The 19,744-nt window shown below is 31.0% G+C and overlaps 2 protein-coding genes across 9 annotated transcripts; one reads left to right on the plus strand and one right to left on the minus strand.

Annotated features, from left to right (window-relative positions):
* Window positions 1-5,165: 5,165 nt before the first annotated feature.
* On the minus strand, window positions 5,166-8,579 carry LOC141700825 (mitochondrial import inner membrane translocase subunit TIM44-2-like). Of its 8 annotated transcripts, XR_012566540.1 has the most exons (6): window positions 8,261-8,579; window positions 7,389-7,483; window positions 7,217-7,285; window positions 6,957-7,029; window positions 6,064-6,206; window positions 5,166-5,554 (listed from the first exon to the last, which is right to left on the minus strand). XR_012566540.1 is itself a non-coding variant. In XM_074504512.1 (5 exons), the coding sequence occupies exons 1-5, from the start codon at window positions 8,372-8,374 to the stop codon at window positions 6,583-6,585; spliced, it is 453 nt and encodes a 150-aa protein (XP_074360613.1). In that variant the 5' UTR covers window positions 8,375-8,579; the 3' UTR covers window positions 6,246-6,582. The 8 variants fall into 8 exon arrangements, 2 of the variants coding, with proteins under 2 accessions (XP_074360613.1, XP_074360612.1); XR_012566543.1 differs by having other exon boundaries at window positions 7,217-7,483; window positions 8,273-8,579; XR_012566541.1 differs by lacking the exon at window positions 6,957-7,029.
* Window positions 8,580-16,867: 8,288 nt separating this feature from the next.
* On the plus strand, window positions 16,868-17,498 carry LOC141700827 (uncharacterized). Its single transcript, XM_074504513.1, has 2 exons — window positions 16,868-17,166; window positions 17,249-17,498. Exons 1-2 carry the CDS (start codon window positions 16,868-16,870, stop codon window positions 17,496-17,498), a joined length of 549 nt encoding a protein of 182 aa, XP_074360614.1.
* Window positions 17,499-19,744: the final 2,246 nt, after the last annotated feature.

The following is a 19,744-nucleotide window of genomic DNA, read 5'->3' on the forward strand; positions in this document are numbered from 1 at the left end:
TATCAACACAATTGCACCTATCATATAGACCGGAAATAAAAATGACACAACAAAGACGCAGTCAAACCAAGATATTACCTAAACTGACATCCTTATTAGAGAATTTACATGCTTAAGTTTGTACATCCATTATCATCCAAGTCTAACAAATTTTTCCACCACACAAATCTGACAATTTCACTAACAATAAAACTACCCAAATCATCATATTCGTCATATCACTCGAAGAACAAAGTTAACCATAAGCCAACACAAACAACAAACAAATACACAAAAGTATATTTACCAACACAAACAACTAACAAATACACACACCCGTACATATACGCAAGCAAGTATCAAAGATTGAAAGACGAAATAGACTCGACTCGAGACTTGAATCGAACAAAATGAACAGGGAGATGGTGGTGCCATATTATCTAGAGAGACATGGTCAGAGAATAGAGGATAGAGAGAGATTAAGAAATTGAGACAATGAGAGAGATATTGAGAGATTACAGGAGAGAGAGGAGAAGAAAAAGAAATGAGGAAAAATAAAAAAACATAGCACGTATCCTTTTCCCGCCTGCCCACGTATCCTTTTCCCGCCTGCCCAGCCTCAATTTCGATGCCCGATTTTAATTTTAACGATACAATTCGCAGATAAAAACAAATCGAATAATTCCCAATCCCCGAAATAAAAAACTAGTAAAATAAAATTTTCAGAATTTTTAAAAAAAAAATAAATTTAACATCGAGTTAACAAATAATTACGATCAGAAAATAATTTGAGACTGAATATTTGATGAAATATTATTTTCTAAATTTAATAAAATCCTATAAATATATAATGAAATTATAAAGCAATTAAAATAATTTTTATAATAATATTGATATTTATGAAAATTAAACTTTATTATTCTTACTAAATATAAACACAAATTAATACAATCACACATCCAACCGAAGCAAAATTTAATAACATGAATAATTCAACACATAATTAATATTTAACACTGAACGCATAAATTTCCTAATCATCTTTTATTTAATAATACAAAAAAAGATTCGTTATACATATATTCAAGTTAGTCACATATGCAAGGACTTTGGAATAAGGTCAATATCTCAAGGAACTTTTATAAAGCTGTTGATAAAGCACAAGAGAAAGGAAAATATGTCAGAGGTTGTAAAAGATAATTCAGTTCAGAGGAAGAGGACTAGATTAAAATGTTGGAAGAACGAGAGGAAGGTAAATTTGTTATATGATCTTATTATATGATCTGGGAATGAATCCAAAGATTTTTTTATATGCACCAGATATAGAACCCTTAATTATATTAATTGAGATTGTTGGTTTAAGAATTTTGAATTTTTGGGTTAGGCGGCCTACTTAGACTGTTTGGGCTCTATTTTAACTTATAGAATTCCGGTTGGGACGATCTTATAGCCCACACAAAGCTTATGAGTTATATTTTTCGGAGATGGTCCAATAATGAGAATCCAATTAGAGCATCCTATAAACTGGAGAGACCATACAATAACGAATTTTATTAGAGAATCATAGTCGGTTAAGAAGTTTGACTTGTAAATTTAATAGAATAATAATATATTTGTAAAATTAAAATAGGGATCATATTTTTTTATAAGTCTTAGACATATCAGAGATACATACCATGTAGACACTATATAGTTATGGTTAGTCTAGTGATAAAACTGAAGATTACATGTTCTTATTAGATTAATTCTATTTTTTTTATTTTCATAGCTTTATAACTTGTGTAATTATTAGTGAGTAGTCATTTATAGGGCAAAGAGGGGAAGCCATATTTACAATATAATTTTAGCACAATTTTCTATGTGATTTGCTTGATTATGGCTATTAGACTTATTTATATTTTCATTACTAATTTATGTAATCGGGAGATATAATGAATTAATTAGATGAAAATAGGAGTAATAAATCGGGATATTTTACTCATTAGAGACACAAATATGATTAGCATAATTTGAAGTGAGAGTGGGATAAATAATGGAATTCTTACAGGGTTAATACTCGAGAGATATTAACAATTGCTTTAATTGGCGGATTAGTTGAATTAACAAAAGTTATTGATATGTAAGCGTGTTTCTAGAGTGTTAATACTTGAGACAAATTAACAAAATCTTAGTTATATGCCGACTTTAGTTGCTTTACATTAGAAGGTAGGTATTTTGTAAGCATAATAGACCTAATTGCCCTAGGTTTTTATATTCATTGTTTAACGTAATTAGTTTAGTGTTGATTTAGTTGTAATACTTACCTAGAAAAATATGCATCACAAAATCGTTTTGGTGTTTCGGTGTTGAACAAATGTAAAAGTAATTAAGTCAAAATCGACTAAACCTATCTCGTTGTGGATATGACCCACTTGCCACTTTGTACTTTTCATATAATCAAAATTGAGTAAGTTCTATACATTTTTTTGGAATATTTAGTTTATTTGTTTTATGGGCCTCTTCGCAATTAATCAAAAAGAAATTGTGCTTATTTGATTGTTGGGCTTTTGTTAAACTTTAACTCCATTCTATAGGATAGGTTCGTAAAATTACAATTACGGCCCAATCTAGAGCGAGGACAGTTCATTGATATTTTATTTCTGAGTCGGCCCAATTCGTGTACGTTCTCGACTATTCTGTACCCTTCAAAATGCTCAATATATGTATATGTTTCTCAGATTCTTTAATCACTTATTCTTTGTAGTCATCTCTCCATTTCGCCAGTTCCCGCTTTCTTTTTAAGTTTCTTCACATATCACTAATTTTAATATCTGGTTTTAACCCATTCGCTAATTTTTCCTCAATTTATATCAACCACATCAACGGTGTACGTAATACTCACCATCATGACTTTTTCGATTCAAATTGGTAAGTGATGGCTCAACTTAGTTCTTTGAACATTGATATCTTCTAGATGCAGGCACCGATAATTACTTTATTCTTGATCATCGGACCCTATTTAGCAAAATAGAGATGTCAAATTTTGAATAATTGTGAACACAAAGATTTTACCTTTAATTTATATACATTTTTGTCATTTGTTGAAATTATAGTGTGTAATATAAATATATATTATTTAGCTTGAGTTCTTGGACTCATTTGAATTTTGAATGTGATTGCAAATTATTTATTGTTTAGTATTTGTTCTCAGTGTGGATAATTTCTAATCAAATTCAGTCATCATATTTGTGTTTCAATTTTGTGTTTCGATTTTGTCATTTATTGAAATTATACTGTGTAATATAAATATATATAATAATACTTTACATTTGTGAATAAGCACTAATTTTTAACTTGATTTGGTTTGCATTTTACATTGTAATCTTTCTTTCATCTATAATTTGTTGTTCGTTGTAAAAGGGCACTTGATATATTTCTTCATTTCCATTCGTAGATACATGACGTTTTCCAAAAAACAATGAAGAAAATGCTCCCCAAAGAATTAAGGTCGACCACTCCACTGTAAGTAATAATCTTCTTTTAGCATCCCATAGTTTGTGTTTTTTAGTGTTTTAATGGCCTAAGTGTAAGTTTTAGGGAATTGAAAAAAATGTTTTGAATCCATTAATTTATTTTTCATTTGGTATTAACTATTCAGTATTCCTTTTTTGAAGATCCAAGAAATTATAGCACGTTTTATTTTGTCCCATTTAAAAACAACAGTAAATGAAATGGAAGATTAATTTTTTTTGACCATCCTGACCACAGTTCATGAGCACAGTTTCAAATTTTAAGGTTGTGATTGCTAAAACAGGGACGGCCAAAATCTAGGATTTGTATTATGTAGTATATTAAAATTTACTCGGTACCATTTTTGCATTTTACATATTACAAATTGTAGATGTACCCTTATGTTCAAAAACTGATCTATGTAAGACCTGGTGCCTCAACAAAAACAAGATTAAAATATTGTTGTTTTTTTAATTTATAGTCTAAATTGACATATTTTATTCAATTTTTCCACCAAAAAAGATTAGTGCTCAGATGATATTATTTGTAACTATAGTATGCAGAGTAAAGATTGAATAGTTGGTAACCAAAATTTTAAATGTACTTTATCTTAGAAGTTAGGACCACTAATTATGGTCCACAATCTTTTTGTTAGAAGTCCACAATCTTTTTGATCAGAACTCACCAACTAACTTGAACTCATTCTTGTTCTAGGCTGAGTTTTTGGCTAGACAAAAGGAGTGAAAGAGTTGGAAGAAATGCTTGATGAGAGTGGCTGGGTAGCTTTCAATTGTTCCATGGTGGTGTCACGCAGAGGCTGATGCAGGATCTTGTAGCGACCCGCGCTAAAATTACTGTATTTATTTATTTGACAGAAGAATATAGCAATAGCATAAAGCATTGATATGTTTCCGTTAAATCATTTATTTAATTTATTGGATACTATCTTTCTTCTTGCAATATTGTAAAATAATAGCTAGCCAAAAGAACAAATCAAACTCAAAAAAAGTAATAATACTCCCACACATGATATTTTGTTCTCGATGAACCACATAATTTTTTTAAATGATTTTTTCAATGATCCAACTATATGGATGATAAGATATATCGGTTTTAGTCATACGAAAAATTTACAAAAAAAATTAAGTTGATCTTACATGTCATGAATAGAAAAATTTAGGAAAACACTACACCAAAAGTGGCCTTCTGTATCATTCCACAAACGTTGCAACATGCCAAATAAATGTTACAACAGACCAAAAATTTTCTACGGCAACACTTTTGTGATGTTAGTATTTTTGGCGTTGCCTTAAGCTTCAAAGGCAACATTTTCATATCAAGGGCAACACCAAAAATTATGTTACAAAAAGCAATGACATGGCAAAAAAAAAGGGGTCAAACTGACAAGTGGACTGCCACGTGGACTGCCACATGGCACTTTGCAACGTGAAAAATGTGGGGCCCACTGACATGTGGGATACTGACAGGTGGGGCCCACTGGCATGTGGGGCCCACTGACATGTGGGTCCAGCTTAACACATGACCCTTTTGCAACAATTTTTAGTACCTATTTGCAACATTTTTAATACCTATTGCAACAGAGTAACAATGGACAAAATTTGAAATATACTTTCTGCATAAATTAAATCCCAGTTCTATATAGAACTTTTTTCCAATCAAAGTCAATGTTATCACAATACAATATCACCAGTACTGATGAACTAATCTACTAATCTACAAACATTACAAGTCTATTATACAGGAATCACAATTAACTTAACTAATTAATCTGGAAGCTACTTTAGCAACACGGAAAAGAGAGAGCACATATTTCAGATTCTTCAGCTGTGCTGACAAATTTGACGTCCATTTTACCCATTTCTGTAGAATCTTGTTACTGCTCTGCCACGAACCAGCTGGTTAGTAAGATCTATATGCCCTTGGCTTTTATTAGTCACAACTCTCATCCTTTCCTTTTCTAATGCAATACTCTCTTTCAGGTCCGCTGTCAAAGTAAGCGACTCAATGATAATTGATAGATTATCAGAATCAGGATCCAATCCACGCTGAATTCCTGCTTACAATGCTGAAATTGATTACCGACATTAGTTAGTGACTTGATTAGCTATGTTGTATGACATAAATAAATAATACGCAAACTATAGGAACTATCGGAAAAAAATAGTTAGGTGAATGATTGTAAGAAAACTAATCAGGATTCTAATATTCAAATATTGCAAAAAGTCACAATCTAAAGTAATCAGGATTCCCAGACAAATTGATCTATTTATGCTAATAAAGTAACTTGCTTAGCAAATTCTCTATTCGCAAGATAAATGAAATATAATGAATATTATTATGCAGTCACTCTGCCTAATTTGAACTTGTAATTCTGTTGCTTGTAATATAATTATGGAATTGATGTACTTAGTTATATATTATTAATATTACAATTTGTCTTGCAATTATATCTATATATTAATTATGTAAATATACTTGAATTTATTTTCTGACTTTTTGAACCGAGTAATTGGTTTTACTGGCTATGCCCCTGTTGGCACGGACAAACCAACCTACTGTACTGGTTATACTTACCCCATCCAGTAAAATATTTGAGGCTTTGAAGTCTCTATATATTATCTTTTTTTCTGCTGCGTGTAAGAATGTTAGACCTCTAGCAGCTCCAATCAAAATCTTTAAGCGTATTTCCCATGGAAGTGGCATCACAGAGCATCCTCCTGCTCAGTATAGAAGACAATGAGATTGTCAGACTCTGGTTAAAGACACAAAGGCCGACTTACTACTGCCTTTCTTGTAGTATAGAAGACAATGAGATTGTCCCACCAGTTTAACAAGATTTGGATGAGAAAGGTGTGAAAACAATACTCATGCTTTATTCATAGAAGTATTACATCACATAAATTTCACGTATGTATTCAGCTAAGATAAGAAATGATTAAGCAACTCAGAATAAAGACATGTAAATAATGCAGAAATAAAAACCCAAAAGATTTGACCATTTTAAAAAAAACAGCTCAAGATTTACCAAGTAAATCAGACCACATGAAAAAAAAACACTATCATCCGAAGCAAGAGAATCCATCTGGATTTGGTCTATTTTACCTTTTTATCAACTACAATATTTTGGCTTGCATAAGCCTTGTGTTCTGCACTACACGGTTCAATTACTTCAGGGATACAATACTTCTTCAGAAATTTGACATCTCCCTTTAAGTAAAGTTCACTATGAGTATGATATACACATGTCCAGACATGTGCTTTTACAGATATAATAATATATGAATAAAATTAAGGGCAAAAGTTGCTAATTAATGTTAGAAATGCAGTCCTTATCCACTTTATATATAAAAACAAATATTACATTTATTTATTTTTTAAGGGAACAAATATTATATAAGTGCACCCAAGATTACAAATCGACAGAATGTGAATATCTACCCAACTTCTAATAAGAACGTAAGACTTACTTTATAGTAAGCATTGAGGATTGGCCTGACAACTTCTTGAACCTCGTCCCTAAATTCTGGCAACGAGAAAGATCTAACAGGAAATTGCATATTATGACTATTAGTGGGCTGGACAAGATCAGTACTAGATACTCCCTCCGGCTCATTTTAATTAATTTTCACCTTTTGTCACCTTAATATGTGTATCGGAGAGTCAAACATCAGTTAAGATGGGACAGAGGGAGTATAATGTAGTAACAAAAACAAGAATGTAATCATACGGATCTCGACGACGTATTTCTTTAACTGATATTCCAGCAGCTGTTTCCCCAAAGACGCTCTCGTTGATACTGTTGCAGAAGTGGAAGAAGTGATTTAACTTGCAATCTTTAGTTCTGCCTAAGTGAACACCTTCAAATTAGGAATTGGCAATATCTGACAACTAGGACACACCTCTGACCCTCCACTTGATGCCGAGAACTGGCTATTCCCAGAAACATTGCTGCCTCCTGAAGATGTTGTGTTGCTGATTGTCTGTGATATAACTCCTAAAATATAAAATTTACAGCAAATCAAGAAAAATCCACGGAATATAATCATCATCAACTAGAATCTAATGAACAAAGTTGATTACATATTAACATGTTGTAATTCAGAATCTTAAATTGTTATAACACTTCCAAATATGATCAAGATCAACACCAAAGTAAAAAAGACAGAGACTTTACAACTAAACAAGAGTTACATAATTATGAGATTGTTATAAGAATCATCAGACATGTACGGATTAGCCAAAAGAAAGTCAGAGAGAATAACTGTGTGGTACCTGAGCTGATGTGGCTTGTGGAATATGGAGTCTGATTAACAGAAGAAGAAGCAGAAGAAACACAACAATTACCCATATTTAATCTTGATTCTTGATGTTGGCTAATTAAAATTATATGTAGAACCAGATGTGATCAAGTTCTAATTTTTCACTTGATTTTGATGAAGGCCTGCAGAAGCTATAGGATGGTACATAAGGTGAATGTATACTATACATGTATAACTAAAGTCAGATCAAAGTGTCTTGTTTGCGAAACCAAGTATATTAACGGTGATCAAACCAAGAATTGAATTCCAGAGTAAGGTGAAAGGTATCATCAATCGACGTTCCTCTAGTAGTTGGATGGGGGCAGATTGTAGAAAAGTAAAGTAAGAAACATGTAGAACACCAAAGGTGAAATTACAATTACCTAAACCTCTTTATAATCCTGGAATTAAACCACAATTCAAATTACCACAAAAACACAATCATCAATACGAAAAAAATAACAAATTGACACCTCAAAAAGAACCTTGCTTCTCGTTAATCTTGCTTCGTCTCCGCTGCTCCGTCTCGGAATGCTTAGACCTGTAGTCTTAGAGTCCGCATCGCTCATCGGAGCAACATCTCTCATTTCCTTTAAAAGTACTCTCTATCAACACCGTAGCGTTTCGGTCTCCAGATTTTCCATTTGAGCTACTAGAATTCGCTGATGCCACCACCAAAGGTCCTGGAACTCGAACTCGCCTTTGCGTATAGCTCCTCGAAACTCCAGGTTTTGTCCTTGGTCTTCTCCGCCTGAGTTTTCTTGGCTACTATCTTCTTCTCGGCGGACTTCTTTGCTGTTTTGGGAATTTACGGTTTGAGAATTGGGGGAAAAGAGAGAGAGATAGATTGATTTGTGAATGTGTATATACCACAAGATCTGTTTGTTTCACACGGATCGATGAGCTGGCACATCTTAGAACAGTTGGATTAGGTTTTTTTGTTAGATTTTGATTTTGCTCTTAAAGTCCGAGTATGTATCGTTTTTGCTTGAGTAAGAAAAAAAAATCAAAGCTCATAAAAATGTTATTTATTAATTTATTTTTAATATTTTTAGAAATACCTACTTACATGTAAATAAAATGAATATCTTCCATTTTTCATCTAAATATATGAATTTACTTTTATTCTTACAATTTTAAAAAGTATAAGTTTTTTTAAACATATTATATTTTGTTTAAAAAGAAAACATGAAAGAAAAAAAGTTGTCATATTTATGGATATTTTCATAAATCAAAATTAATATCATAATTAAAATCAAAATCAATAACAGATTTAAAAAATAGTGCACTTTGGAGGTTAGTCTATTTTGACTGTTATATTATGATAATGATGGTACACCCTAAAATAGATAGTAGCGCAAACAGGGCTTGGTCTATTCAGACTGCTTTGACTGATATAAAATCTCGCAAAATAAATATAAAAAAACTTAATAATGATGGTACGCGCCTAAAATCGATTGTTTTTAACATCCCTACAGACGAATCGTCGAAATTTTATTTTAAAAGCATCGATACTTCATTCGGGACAGTAGAGCAAACATGACTTGATCTTGGTCTATTATGACTGCTTTGACTGATATAAAATCTCGCAAAATAAATATAAAAAAACCTAATAATGATGGTACACCTCTAAAATAAATTATTTTTAACATCCGTACGGACGGATCGTCAAAATTTTATTTTAAAAACATATATACTTCATTCGGGACAGTAGCGCAAACAGGCATTGGCCTATTATGACTGTTTTGACTGATATAAAATCTCGCAAAATAAATATGAAAACCTAATAATGATGGTACGCGACTAAAATCGATTGTTTTTAACATCCGTACGGCTGGATCATCGAAATTTTATTTTAAAAGCATCGATACTTCATTCGGGACAGCAGCGCAAACAGGCCTTGGTCTATTATGACTGATTTGACTGATATAAAATCTCGCAAAATAAATATAAAAAACATAATAATGATGGTAGATGCCTAAAATCGACTGTTTTTAACATCCGTACAGACGCATCGTCGAAATTTTATTTTAAAAGCATCGATACTTCATTCGGGACAGTACCGCAAACAAAGCTTGGTCTATTTTGACTACTTTGACTGATATAAAATCTTACAAAATAAATATAAAAAAATTATAAAAATGATGGTACACACCTAAAATCGATTGTTTTTAACATCCGTACGAACGGAACGTCGAAAATTTTATTTTAAAAAAATTAAAGGAGTTAAAAGAGCCTTTACTTTAACTAGAAATGAATTATTTCTATAAGGGTATATTTAAATAATGTGGAATAAAACACATTGTCCTCCTTGGTGTAGTGGTTTGCACTCAACTTTTACTTATTTTTTTTTAATAAAAAATTGAATTTTTTTATTAATATATGTATTGGCAACACTTTACGAGACCTATGCTAACATAATTAAAACATGTTGCAGTATGGTACATTATCATATACTACTGCAACATTATCTACGGAAAAATCACGTAATTATGTGGTAGAAGGCCGTTTATGGCGTAGTGAAAGTTCAAGTCCCAAACATGTAATTTGTTCTCGAATAACCAGATTATTTTTTTTAACGATTTTCTCAATGATCCGGCCAAAAAGATGTTAAGATATATCGATTTTAGTTATCAAAAAAATTGTAAAAAGTTTTAAATTCATCTTGCATGACAGAGAATAGAAAAATCTAGGAAAAGTTTAACTCCGGGGATTTGTTCCCGATTCAATGGATAAATCTTTTAAACTATTTTCTCGCCGATCGAATTATACGGATGTTAAGATATTTCGATTTGAGCAATCATAAAAAATTAAAAAAATAAATAAATCCATCTTGCATGACAAAAATAGAATTTTTTTTGATAAGTGTTACTCCAAAATGCCGGATTTGTTCCTGATTACTAAATCTTTTTTAAAATGATTTATTCGATGAACCAACCATACATGTGTAAAGATATCGATTTGAGCCATAAGGAAAAATTAAAAAAAAATCAAATTCATCCTGCATGAAAGCAATAGAAAAATCTAGGAAAAGTCTAACTCCAAAACACATGATTTATTCCTGATTAGCTAGATAAATTTTTAAACGGTTTATTCGACGATCCAACCACACAGGTTTTAAAATATCAAATTTAGTTAGAAGAAAATATTAAAAATAAATTCAAATTCACCTTGCATAAACGGTATTAGAAAATTCTAGGAAAGGTCGAACTCCCACATATGAGATTTTTTCTCGATTAACCAGATAATTCTTTTAAACGATTTTTTCGAAGATACAATAATAGGAATGTTAAGATATATTAACTTTAGTAATCATGAAAAATTACAAAAACTAAATTAAATTAATCTTGCATGATAGGAATAGAAAAATCTAGGAAAAGTCCAACTCCCAAACGTGAGATGTATTCCCGATTAACTAGATGATTTTTTTAAATCATTATTTTCGATGATCTGACGTAAATATAGTAAGATGAATCAATTTTAGTCATCAAAAAAATTATAAAAAAGTTTCAAATTCATCTTTCAAGATGGGGAACAGAAAAATCTAGAAAAATCTAACTCCCTAGATTTGTTCATGATTAAACTAGAAATTTTTTTTAAACTATTTTTTCGATGATATACGGTCGTTAATATATATGGATATTAGCCATCGGAAAAAAGTTACAAAAAAAAAATTAAATTCATCATGTATTTGAGGAATTCAAAGTTCTAGGATAAGTGTAACTCCCAAAACACATAATTTGCTCCCGATTAACTAGATAATTTTTTTAAAAGATTTTTTCAACGATACAACCGTACATATGTTAAAATATATCAATTTAGTCATATGAAAAAATTACAAGATTAGAAAAATCTAGGAAAGGTCCAACTCCTACAAATCAGATTTGTTCGCGACGAACCATATAATTTTTTTAAATAATATTTTTGATGATTCAACGGTACAGATGTAAAACTCATGATTGATGGCAGTATTGAAAACAGTAACAGCAATTGTAAACAAGTTGATGTTAGGACAGAAAAGGAAAAATGCTCAGCTAAGCCTTAAAATTGGAACCATATTAAAGAAACTTGCTCTTAACAGTTGAGATTAATAAAAAACATGGACCAATTTTCATTTCATTTTATTCCCTCTCACATCCACATTCAATTTTGTTAACACATTTTCATTTCATTACTATCTTATTACACTTCTTACAACCAAACGAACCATGAATTTAAAGTGGCTAACTTTGTAGTCTACATCAACCAAACAATTCAAAGCAAGCTTAAACCAACACGAAACACATATCAAATAATCCACAAATGCAAACAAAAACAAATAATAATGACCAGGTACTCAATACATAACATATATCATTCCTCCTTCCTACTCATTTCCTTCACAAAAATCATTTCCTGCATTTTCCCGGTTTCAATCAATTTCTTCCCACCAAACCAACCATCAATTCGAAGTGGCTAACTTTATCCTACACAGAAAACTACATGAACAGAAAATTATTCAGGTTTTCCTCTCCAATTCTATCTAACCTAATCAACTCCTAAATTCTACATAACTCAATCAACTCACAAAACACAACCTAAACCAATACCAGCAATACAAATCAAAAGAAATGTGATAAATCATACTTCAACAAATCCACAATCACAATCACATCATATTAATCGGGTTTCCTCCCCCCGAATCCTACCCTTATCAACTCCTACATTCGACACATTAGAATCCAATCTCAAAACACAACCAAAAACAAATACAAACACAAATGACCAAGTACCCAATACATAACATTTATCATTCCTCCTTCCTACTCATTTCCTTCATAAACTCATTATAAAAAAATATCATTTCTGCATTTTCCCTAATTTCACTGCAGTTCATCCCACCAAACCAACCAACATTGTAACATTATCCTACACATCAAACAAGGAATTACAACAACAGAAAATTAATTCGGTTTTCCCTTTCTTCCCAAATTATACCCTTATCAACTCGGACAGTGTACACATCTCAATCCAATCACAAAACACAACCAAAAATAGCACCAGAAACACAAATTATAAATAAATGAAACAAATCAAACTTTAAGAAACCCGCAATCACAGACACATCAAAAAAATCAGGTTTCCTCCCCCAAATTATACCCTTATCAACTCCTACACTCTACACATCACAATACACTCGTAAAACACAATAAAAAACAGAATCATATCAAATCAATAAGTTTACATCATAATCCAATCTCGAAACAAAAACAAAAACAAAAACCCCAAATAAAAACCACTCAACCCATACCTGAATCGAGCAATCAATGGCCGCCTTCCTTGGCGTGCTGCTGATGCTCAAGATGCCTACGCTCCTCGGGAAGAGCAAAAAGATAAGAGAAGATCATACCACCAAACAAAACGTGATAAATGGGCTCAACAGAGCTGGTCATAATATACTTGGCATGATAAGTGTCCAATCCACGCTTAAGAGGGCCTTTTAGAGCATCAAGTGTAAACATGGGCTTCATGTGAGATAGCTACCATCACGACAAGAATTCATTTATCAGTTATATACAATTAGGCAAATATAAAATTATACTATGCACTAATAAAGAAAGAAAGTAGACAATGGTTCAAATAGTCCTCACTCTGTGATTTTTTAAATTGGAAATTTATTGCTTTTACATGAAATTTTAATGAAACACACATGAACATTACTCCAATCTACTATAAAGATTTCACGAACAAATGTCATGTTTAAGGTAGTAACATAGGGCCTAGAAAAAGACACATAAACCTTACCAGAATATTTACAATTCTGAAATTAATACTGGACCCAGCTAAACATAAACACGGACAAAATCACAAAGAACAACGTTAAAACTAATCAATCACATAAGTCATCTCAAACACATCCCTATATATACTCATAAGTACATAACCACTCAAGTAATAATGATGTGTGCTTATACCTTACTAAAGTTATAATAATTGAAATCAACCATTTACCAAATATATTCATTCTCATTTAATATCAAGTGCAAACAAAAGTTTTTTAAACAATTAAACATATAAAAACACATAACAACATCTTGGCAGCTCTACTCCACAGAAACTCTGTACGCCTCCAAATTTTTAATAAATTCATAAATAGGTTTGTTACGGTGAAATTAGGTGGAGACTTAGTTGAATCAGAGACCTAGCTACCATAAAAATGTCAGATGAAAACAAGGTGTTTAGAGCCGCTAATAGAGTCTGTAAAAACCAGTTGTTTTTAATAAAATATATGTTTATGTAAGTCTAGTGATTTAATATATACAAGTAGTAAAAATGTTAATGTGCTTTGTTTTAAAAAAAGAAAAGAAAAAATGTACATAATTTGAAAAGTTTAGTTGTTTTCTTTACTTGGTCAAAACCTGTTACTAATAGATAAGATATGAGTTAAACATTAAAAATACAGATATGAGTTAGTTTTGAAAATAGTGGAGGGTGACATTAACTTAGGAACTTAGGAGTACAGTAAGTTAGCTTTGTAAATAAATAGATGTAATTTAGTTCATTTGTTTCTTGCACAACTCTCTTCTTTCTCATGTACTTTTCTTTTGTCTAGATTTTCTTTTGAACTGTGTGTTTTAGGTTACTCATTGTTGTCATGTATTCATTTATGTAATGGTCAAGTTATTTTTAATACTTAATATATGTGTGATTTATATATTTTATTATACATTGATATTTTGTTAAATACTTAATCCTCTGTTTAAAAGTAGTCTTTAATTTAAAAGAGAATGATTTGTGAAAAGAAATATTATGTACATCTGATATTTCTGGTTAACTCCTTTTATATGATTTTGTTAAATTATGTTGTTAAGTGATAAATGTGAAAAATAGTTAATTATGTGTATTATTTTTATAAAAGATTGTTAATATGTAACTGTTTATTTATTTTATGAGATATTATTATTAGTGTTTTTATTATTATGTTAATGACATATGTGATGATTTTATTCTCTTTTATAAGTCTCTGTTTTTGTTAGTTATATTTTATAAATTGATCAATCATTTATTCATTCCAGAAATTATTAATTATATTTCATTAGTATATGTACATACATGTTTATTTATTTAATTTTTTTTTTTACTTATGTGTGTTTTTAGAAAATGGTAGTAATAGTATTAATTGACTTGTATAATTTTTAAAAACTCATTTAGTAAATTCATGTTAGTATAATATTTCATTATATTTAGTTTTTTTTATATTATCTTGTTGCCTGGTTTTATATTCCAACACATGTTATTTTATAATGTTGGCTGATTTTGTATTGCAGCTCTCTGTATATGTTATTTTTATTGCATGGTTTTTGTTTTAGAGTCCTTATTTTGTGTATATATAATTTTATATATATTATCTTTTGCCTGGTTTTTGTTTTAGAGTCCTTTTTTGTGTATATATAATTTTATATATATATATATATATATTATCTTTTGCCTGGTTGTGTATTAGAGTGTATTAGGATAATTAATTAGGTTTGTTTTTAATAATAACTACATAGGTTGGATTTCTCTGCGTGAAGTGAAAAATTGTTAAAGTGGTTGTCAGTGTCAAGTTAAGTTAACTCTTCATACTTTTATTTTTATTTTGAAATCTGTTAAATATTTTTGTACTGCTTTTATTTTAACAACTATGGATCAAGTAATTGTTTTAGACATAAGAATTCCGAGTGAGCTCTGACCTATGAAACATTTAGTAATTGTGTATAGTTTCGGAACTAGATTTTGATACCTTACTAGGGCGTGCATTGCACAATTTATGATACCTTAGTAAGGGGCACATTATTGACAGTTGTGAACCTATGATCCTGTGTCACCAGGTATTTGTGACCTTGTTGAACTGTGGAATTTATATATGTTATATGTAAACTTTTGATTTTGAGCAATGATTTTGGCTATATAAAAATCATGAACTCCTTGGTCCACTAGTGTCGAATTGTTTTCTTGCTGGGCTGTTTCGCTCATGACTTACAAATTTTCACGTGCTAAACTTCTGGAATGGACAAGGAAATGCATTTGGCTTCAGCTTATTGTAATAATATTTTAGTGATAGTGTCTTATCTTAGAGCTGCGTCTCTCTGTATTTGTCTTTATTTCAGCTATATGATACTATTTCTGAGTTGGATTTCAGAATCTTATTTGCTTATGTGAGACTTGTTTTAAGTATGAATAAAGTTTGATATCTAAGTATAGTTGTTGTATAAAAAGTTGGGGTATTACAGCTGGTATTCAGAGCTTAGGTTAGCTTCCTGTAGACTGCTTGAGTTATGAATTTTGCTACGTATATTTTAAAGATACTAATTAATTTATTGACTTAGAATTTTGTAGATGGCAGATGAATATGTTGAGGTCGAAATGTCTGACATCGAGGATCCCATTGATAGTTCACCACTACCATCGTCAAACTATGACCCTAGCTCAGATAGTGATGATTCTGTCAACAACTTTGAACATGCTTCTGATAGTGAGGAATCAATTCACGAAAATCCCGGAGAGACCATTAATGAGCATTCTAAAAAGACTGACCTTGAAATGGAGATAGAAAGTCTCCGAGCTGATTTGGAGGAGGCACACTTGAAAGTAGAGAGAGCAGAACACCCACTATTAGTATTGCGATAAAATGTGTTAGGAGGATGTGAAAGATTTCGGAATTCTTCATTGAGGGGTAGATATGTTAGTAAGAGGGATAAAAGTACGTTAATAGTTTCACAAAACAGGTCCAGGTAGAAGTGAGAAGGAATGTTGCAGTGATAGGGAATGTTTTGAGGGAAGGAGGTTATTATGAGTATCCACCATCAGCAAGTTCCTCCCCTTCAGATAACTACTCATCTGATTAGTGTCCTTGTTAGTGAATCTTAAGTAATATCTATTGGAAATCATCTATAATAAAGATGACTGTCGTTTTGAATTTCTATGGTTAAAAAAAAAACTTGTACCATTTTGAGGTTTCTATTAATAAGATATGTTTTAATTTATATATATGTGTACATAAATCTTGTATATTATATAGTTATTCCAAGATTGAGCAGTGAATAAATTATGTAGGAATCATGCCTCGTCATAGAAGTAACACTGATGAAGGTGCGCACATGATGACTCAATTGGCAGACACATTGGCGACATTGGTAGGGAACCAGCAAAATGGACCTAGGAGTTTGATATCTGAATTTAAGAGGCTAACTCCTCCAGTTTTTGAAGGATCTACAAATCCTTCAGAAGTGGATAAGTGGCTACAAGAGATGGAGAAGATTTTTGAGTTACTAGGAAGTACGGACGAGCAGAAGGTTAATTTGGCAAGCTACCAACTCCAAGGAAGTGCTTACGACTGGTGGCTAATAGAGAAGATGCGGTGAAAATAATGAAGAAGAGGATTCCAGAGCATACACTTGGGAAACTTTTAAGGAGTCATTTAAGGAGAAGTATTTTCCCAGGACGGTACGAGCTAAGTTGGAGTGCGATTTTATAAGGTTGGAACAAGGAGAAAAGCAAACTGTCTCGGAATATGAGGCTGAATTCGCCCGTTTGGCTAAGTATATGCCAACTTTGGTGGCGGGCGAGATTAGTAGGGCACGTAGATTTGAGGAAGGATTACGTAATGAGATTAAGAGGCATGTGGCTGCTTTTGAGCTAAACAGCTACAAGATGGTGTTGAACAAGGCTTTAATAGTCGAGAGGGGCTAGTGGGAGACGAATGAAAGAAAGACTCTGAGGCTAAGAAGAGATGTGAGCCTACAGGTAGATTTAACGAGAATGATCCCCCGAGAAAGTTCAATAATCGAGGAAATGGTGGAAATTTTTCTCGAAACGCTTCAGGGAACAAGGTGACATGTTCAAGGTGTGGCAAAAATCACTTGGATAAAGACTGTCGTTGGAACATTGGAGCTTGTTTGTTTTAGTTGTGGAGAGAAGGGACATAAGATTTCTGAATGTCCAAAGCGTGATCCAAATCGTAACAAAGACAATACAAATAAGGCCACGTTGGCATCTCTTATTCGACCAGCATACACCTAAGCAAGATTGAGTAAGGCGATCAATTTCTTTCAATGATTATGTGTTACACTTTGATTTTTTTTATTAAAATTTGGGGACAAATTTTTTTTTAAGGAGGGTAGAATGTAAAAACCAGTGTTTTTTTATTAAATACATATGTTTATGTAAGTCTAGTGATTTAATATATACAAGTAGTAAAAATTTTAATGTGCTTTATTTTAAAAAAAAAAGAAGAAAAAATGTACATAATTTGAAACATTTAGTTGTTTTCTTTACTTGGTCAAAACCTGTTACTAATAGATAAGATATGAGTTAAACTTTAAAAATACAGATATGAGTTAGTTTTGAAAATAGTGGAGGGTGATTAACTTAGGAGTACAGTACGTTAGATTTGTAAATAAATAGATTTAATTTAGTTCATTTGTTTGTTGCACAGTCTCTTCTTTCTCACGTACTTTTCTTTTCTCTCGATTTTCTTTTCAACGTGTGTGTTTTAGGTTACTCATTGTTGTACTGTATTCTTTTACGTAATGGTCAAGTTATTTTTAATACTTAATATATGTGCTTGTTGATTTATATATTTTATTATACATTGATATTTTGTTAAATACTTAATGCTCTTTTTAAAAGTAGTCTTTAATTTTAAAGACAATGATTTGTGAAAAGAAATATTATGTACATCTCATATTTCTGGTTAACTCCTTTTATATCATTTTGTTAAATTATGTTGTTAACGTGATAAATGTGAAAAATAGTTAATTATGTGTATTATTTTATAAAAGATTATTAATATGTAACTGTTTATTTATTTTATGAGATATTATTATTAGTGTTTTTATTATTATGTTAATGACCTATGTGTGATTTTATTCTCTTTATAAGTCTCTGTTTTTGTTAGTTTTATTTTATAAATTGATCAATCATTTATTCATTCTAGAAAATTTTAATTATATTTTATTAGTATATGTACATACATGTTATTTATTTAATTTTTTTTTTACTTATAGTGTGTTTTAGAAAATGGTAGTAAAGTATTAATTGACTCGTATAATTTTTTAAAAACTTATTTAGTAAATTCTTGTTAGTATAATATTTCATTATATTTAGTTTTTTTTTTATTATTTTGTTGCCTGGTTTTGTATTGCAACACATGTTATTTTATAATGTTCGCTGATTTTGTATGCAGCTCTCTGTATATGTGTTTTTATTGCCTGGTTTTTGTTTTAGAGTCCTTATTTTGTGTTTATATAATTTTATATATATTATCTTTTGCCTGGTTTTTGTTTTAGAGTTCTTTTTTTGTGTATATATAATTTTATATATATATTATCTTTTGCCTGGTTTGTGTATTAGTGTGTATGAGGATAATTAATTATGTTAGTTTTAATAATACTACAAAGGTTGGATTTCTCTGTGTGAAGTGATAAATTGTTAAAGTGGTTGTGAGTGTCAAGGTAAGTTAACTCTTCACACTTTTATTTTTATTTTGAAATCTGTTAAATTTTTTTGCACTGCTTTTATTTTAAAAACTATGGATCAAGTAATTATTTTAGACATAAGAATTCCTAGTGAGCTCTGACCTATGAAACATTTAGTAATGGTGTATAGTTCGGGAACTAGATTTTGATACCTTACTAGGGCGTGTTTTGCATAGTTTATGATACCTTAGGAAGGGGCGCATTATTGACAGTTGTGAACCTATGATACTGTGTCACTAGCAAGCTGTGGAATTTATTTATGTTATATGTAAACTTTGGATTTTGAGCAATGACTTTGGCTTTATAAAAATCATGAACTCCTTGGTCCACTAGTATCAAATTGTTTTCTTGCTCGGCTGTTTGGCTCATGACTTACAAATTTTCAGGTGCTAAATTTCTGGGAAGGACAAGGAAATGCATTTGGCTTGAGCTTATTGTAATAATATTTAGTGATAGTGT

Source organism: Apium graveolens, unplaced genomic scaffold (genome assembly GCF_009905375.1).
Source record: "Apium graveolens cultivar Ventura unplaced genomic scaffold, ASM990537v1 ctg2958, whole genome shotgun sequence".
NCBI lineage: Eukaryota > Viridiplantae > Streptophyta > Magnoliopsida > Apiales > Apiaceae > Apium > Apium graveolens.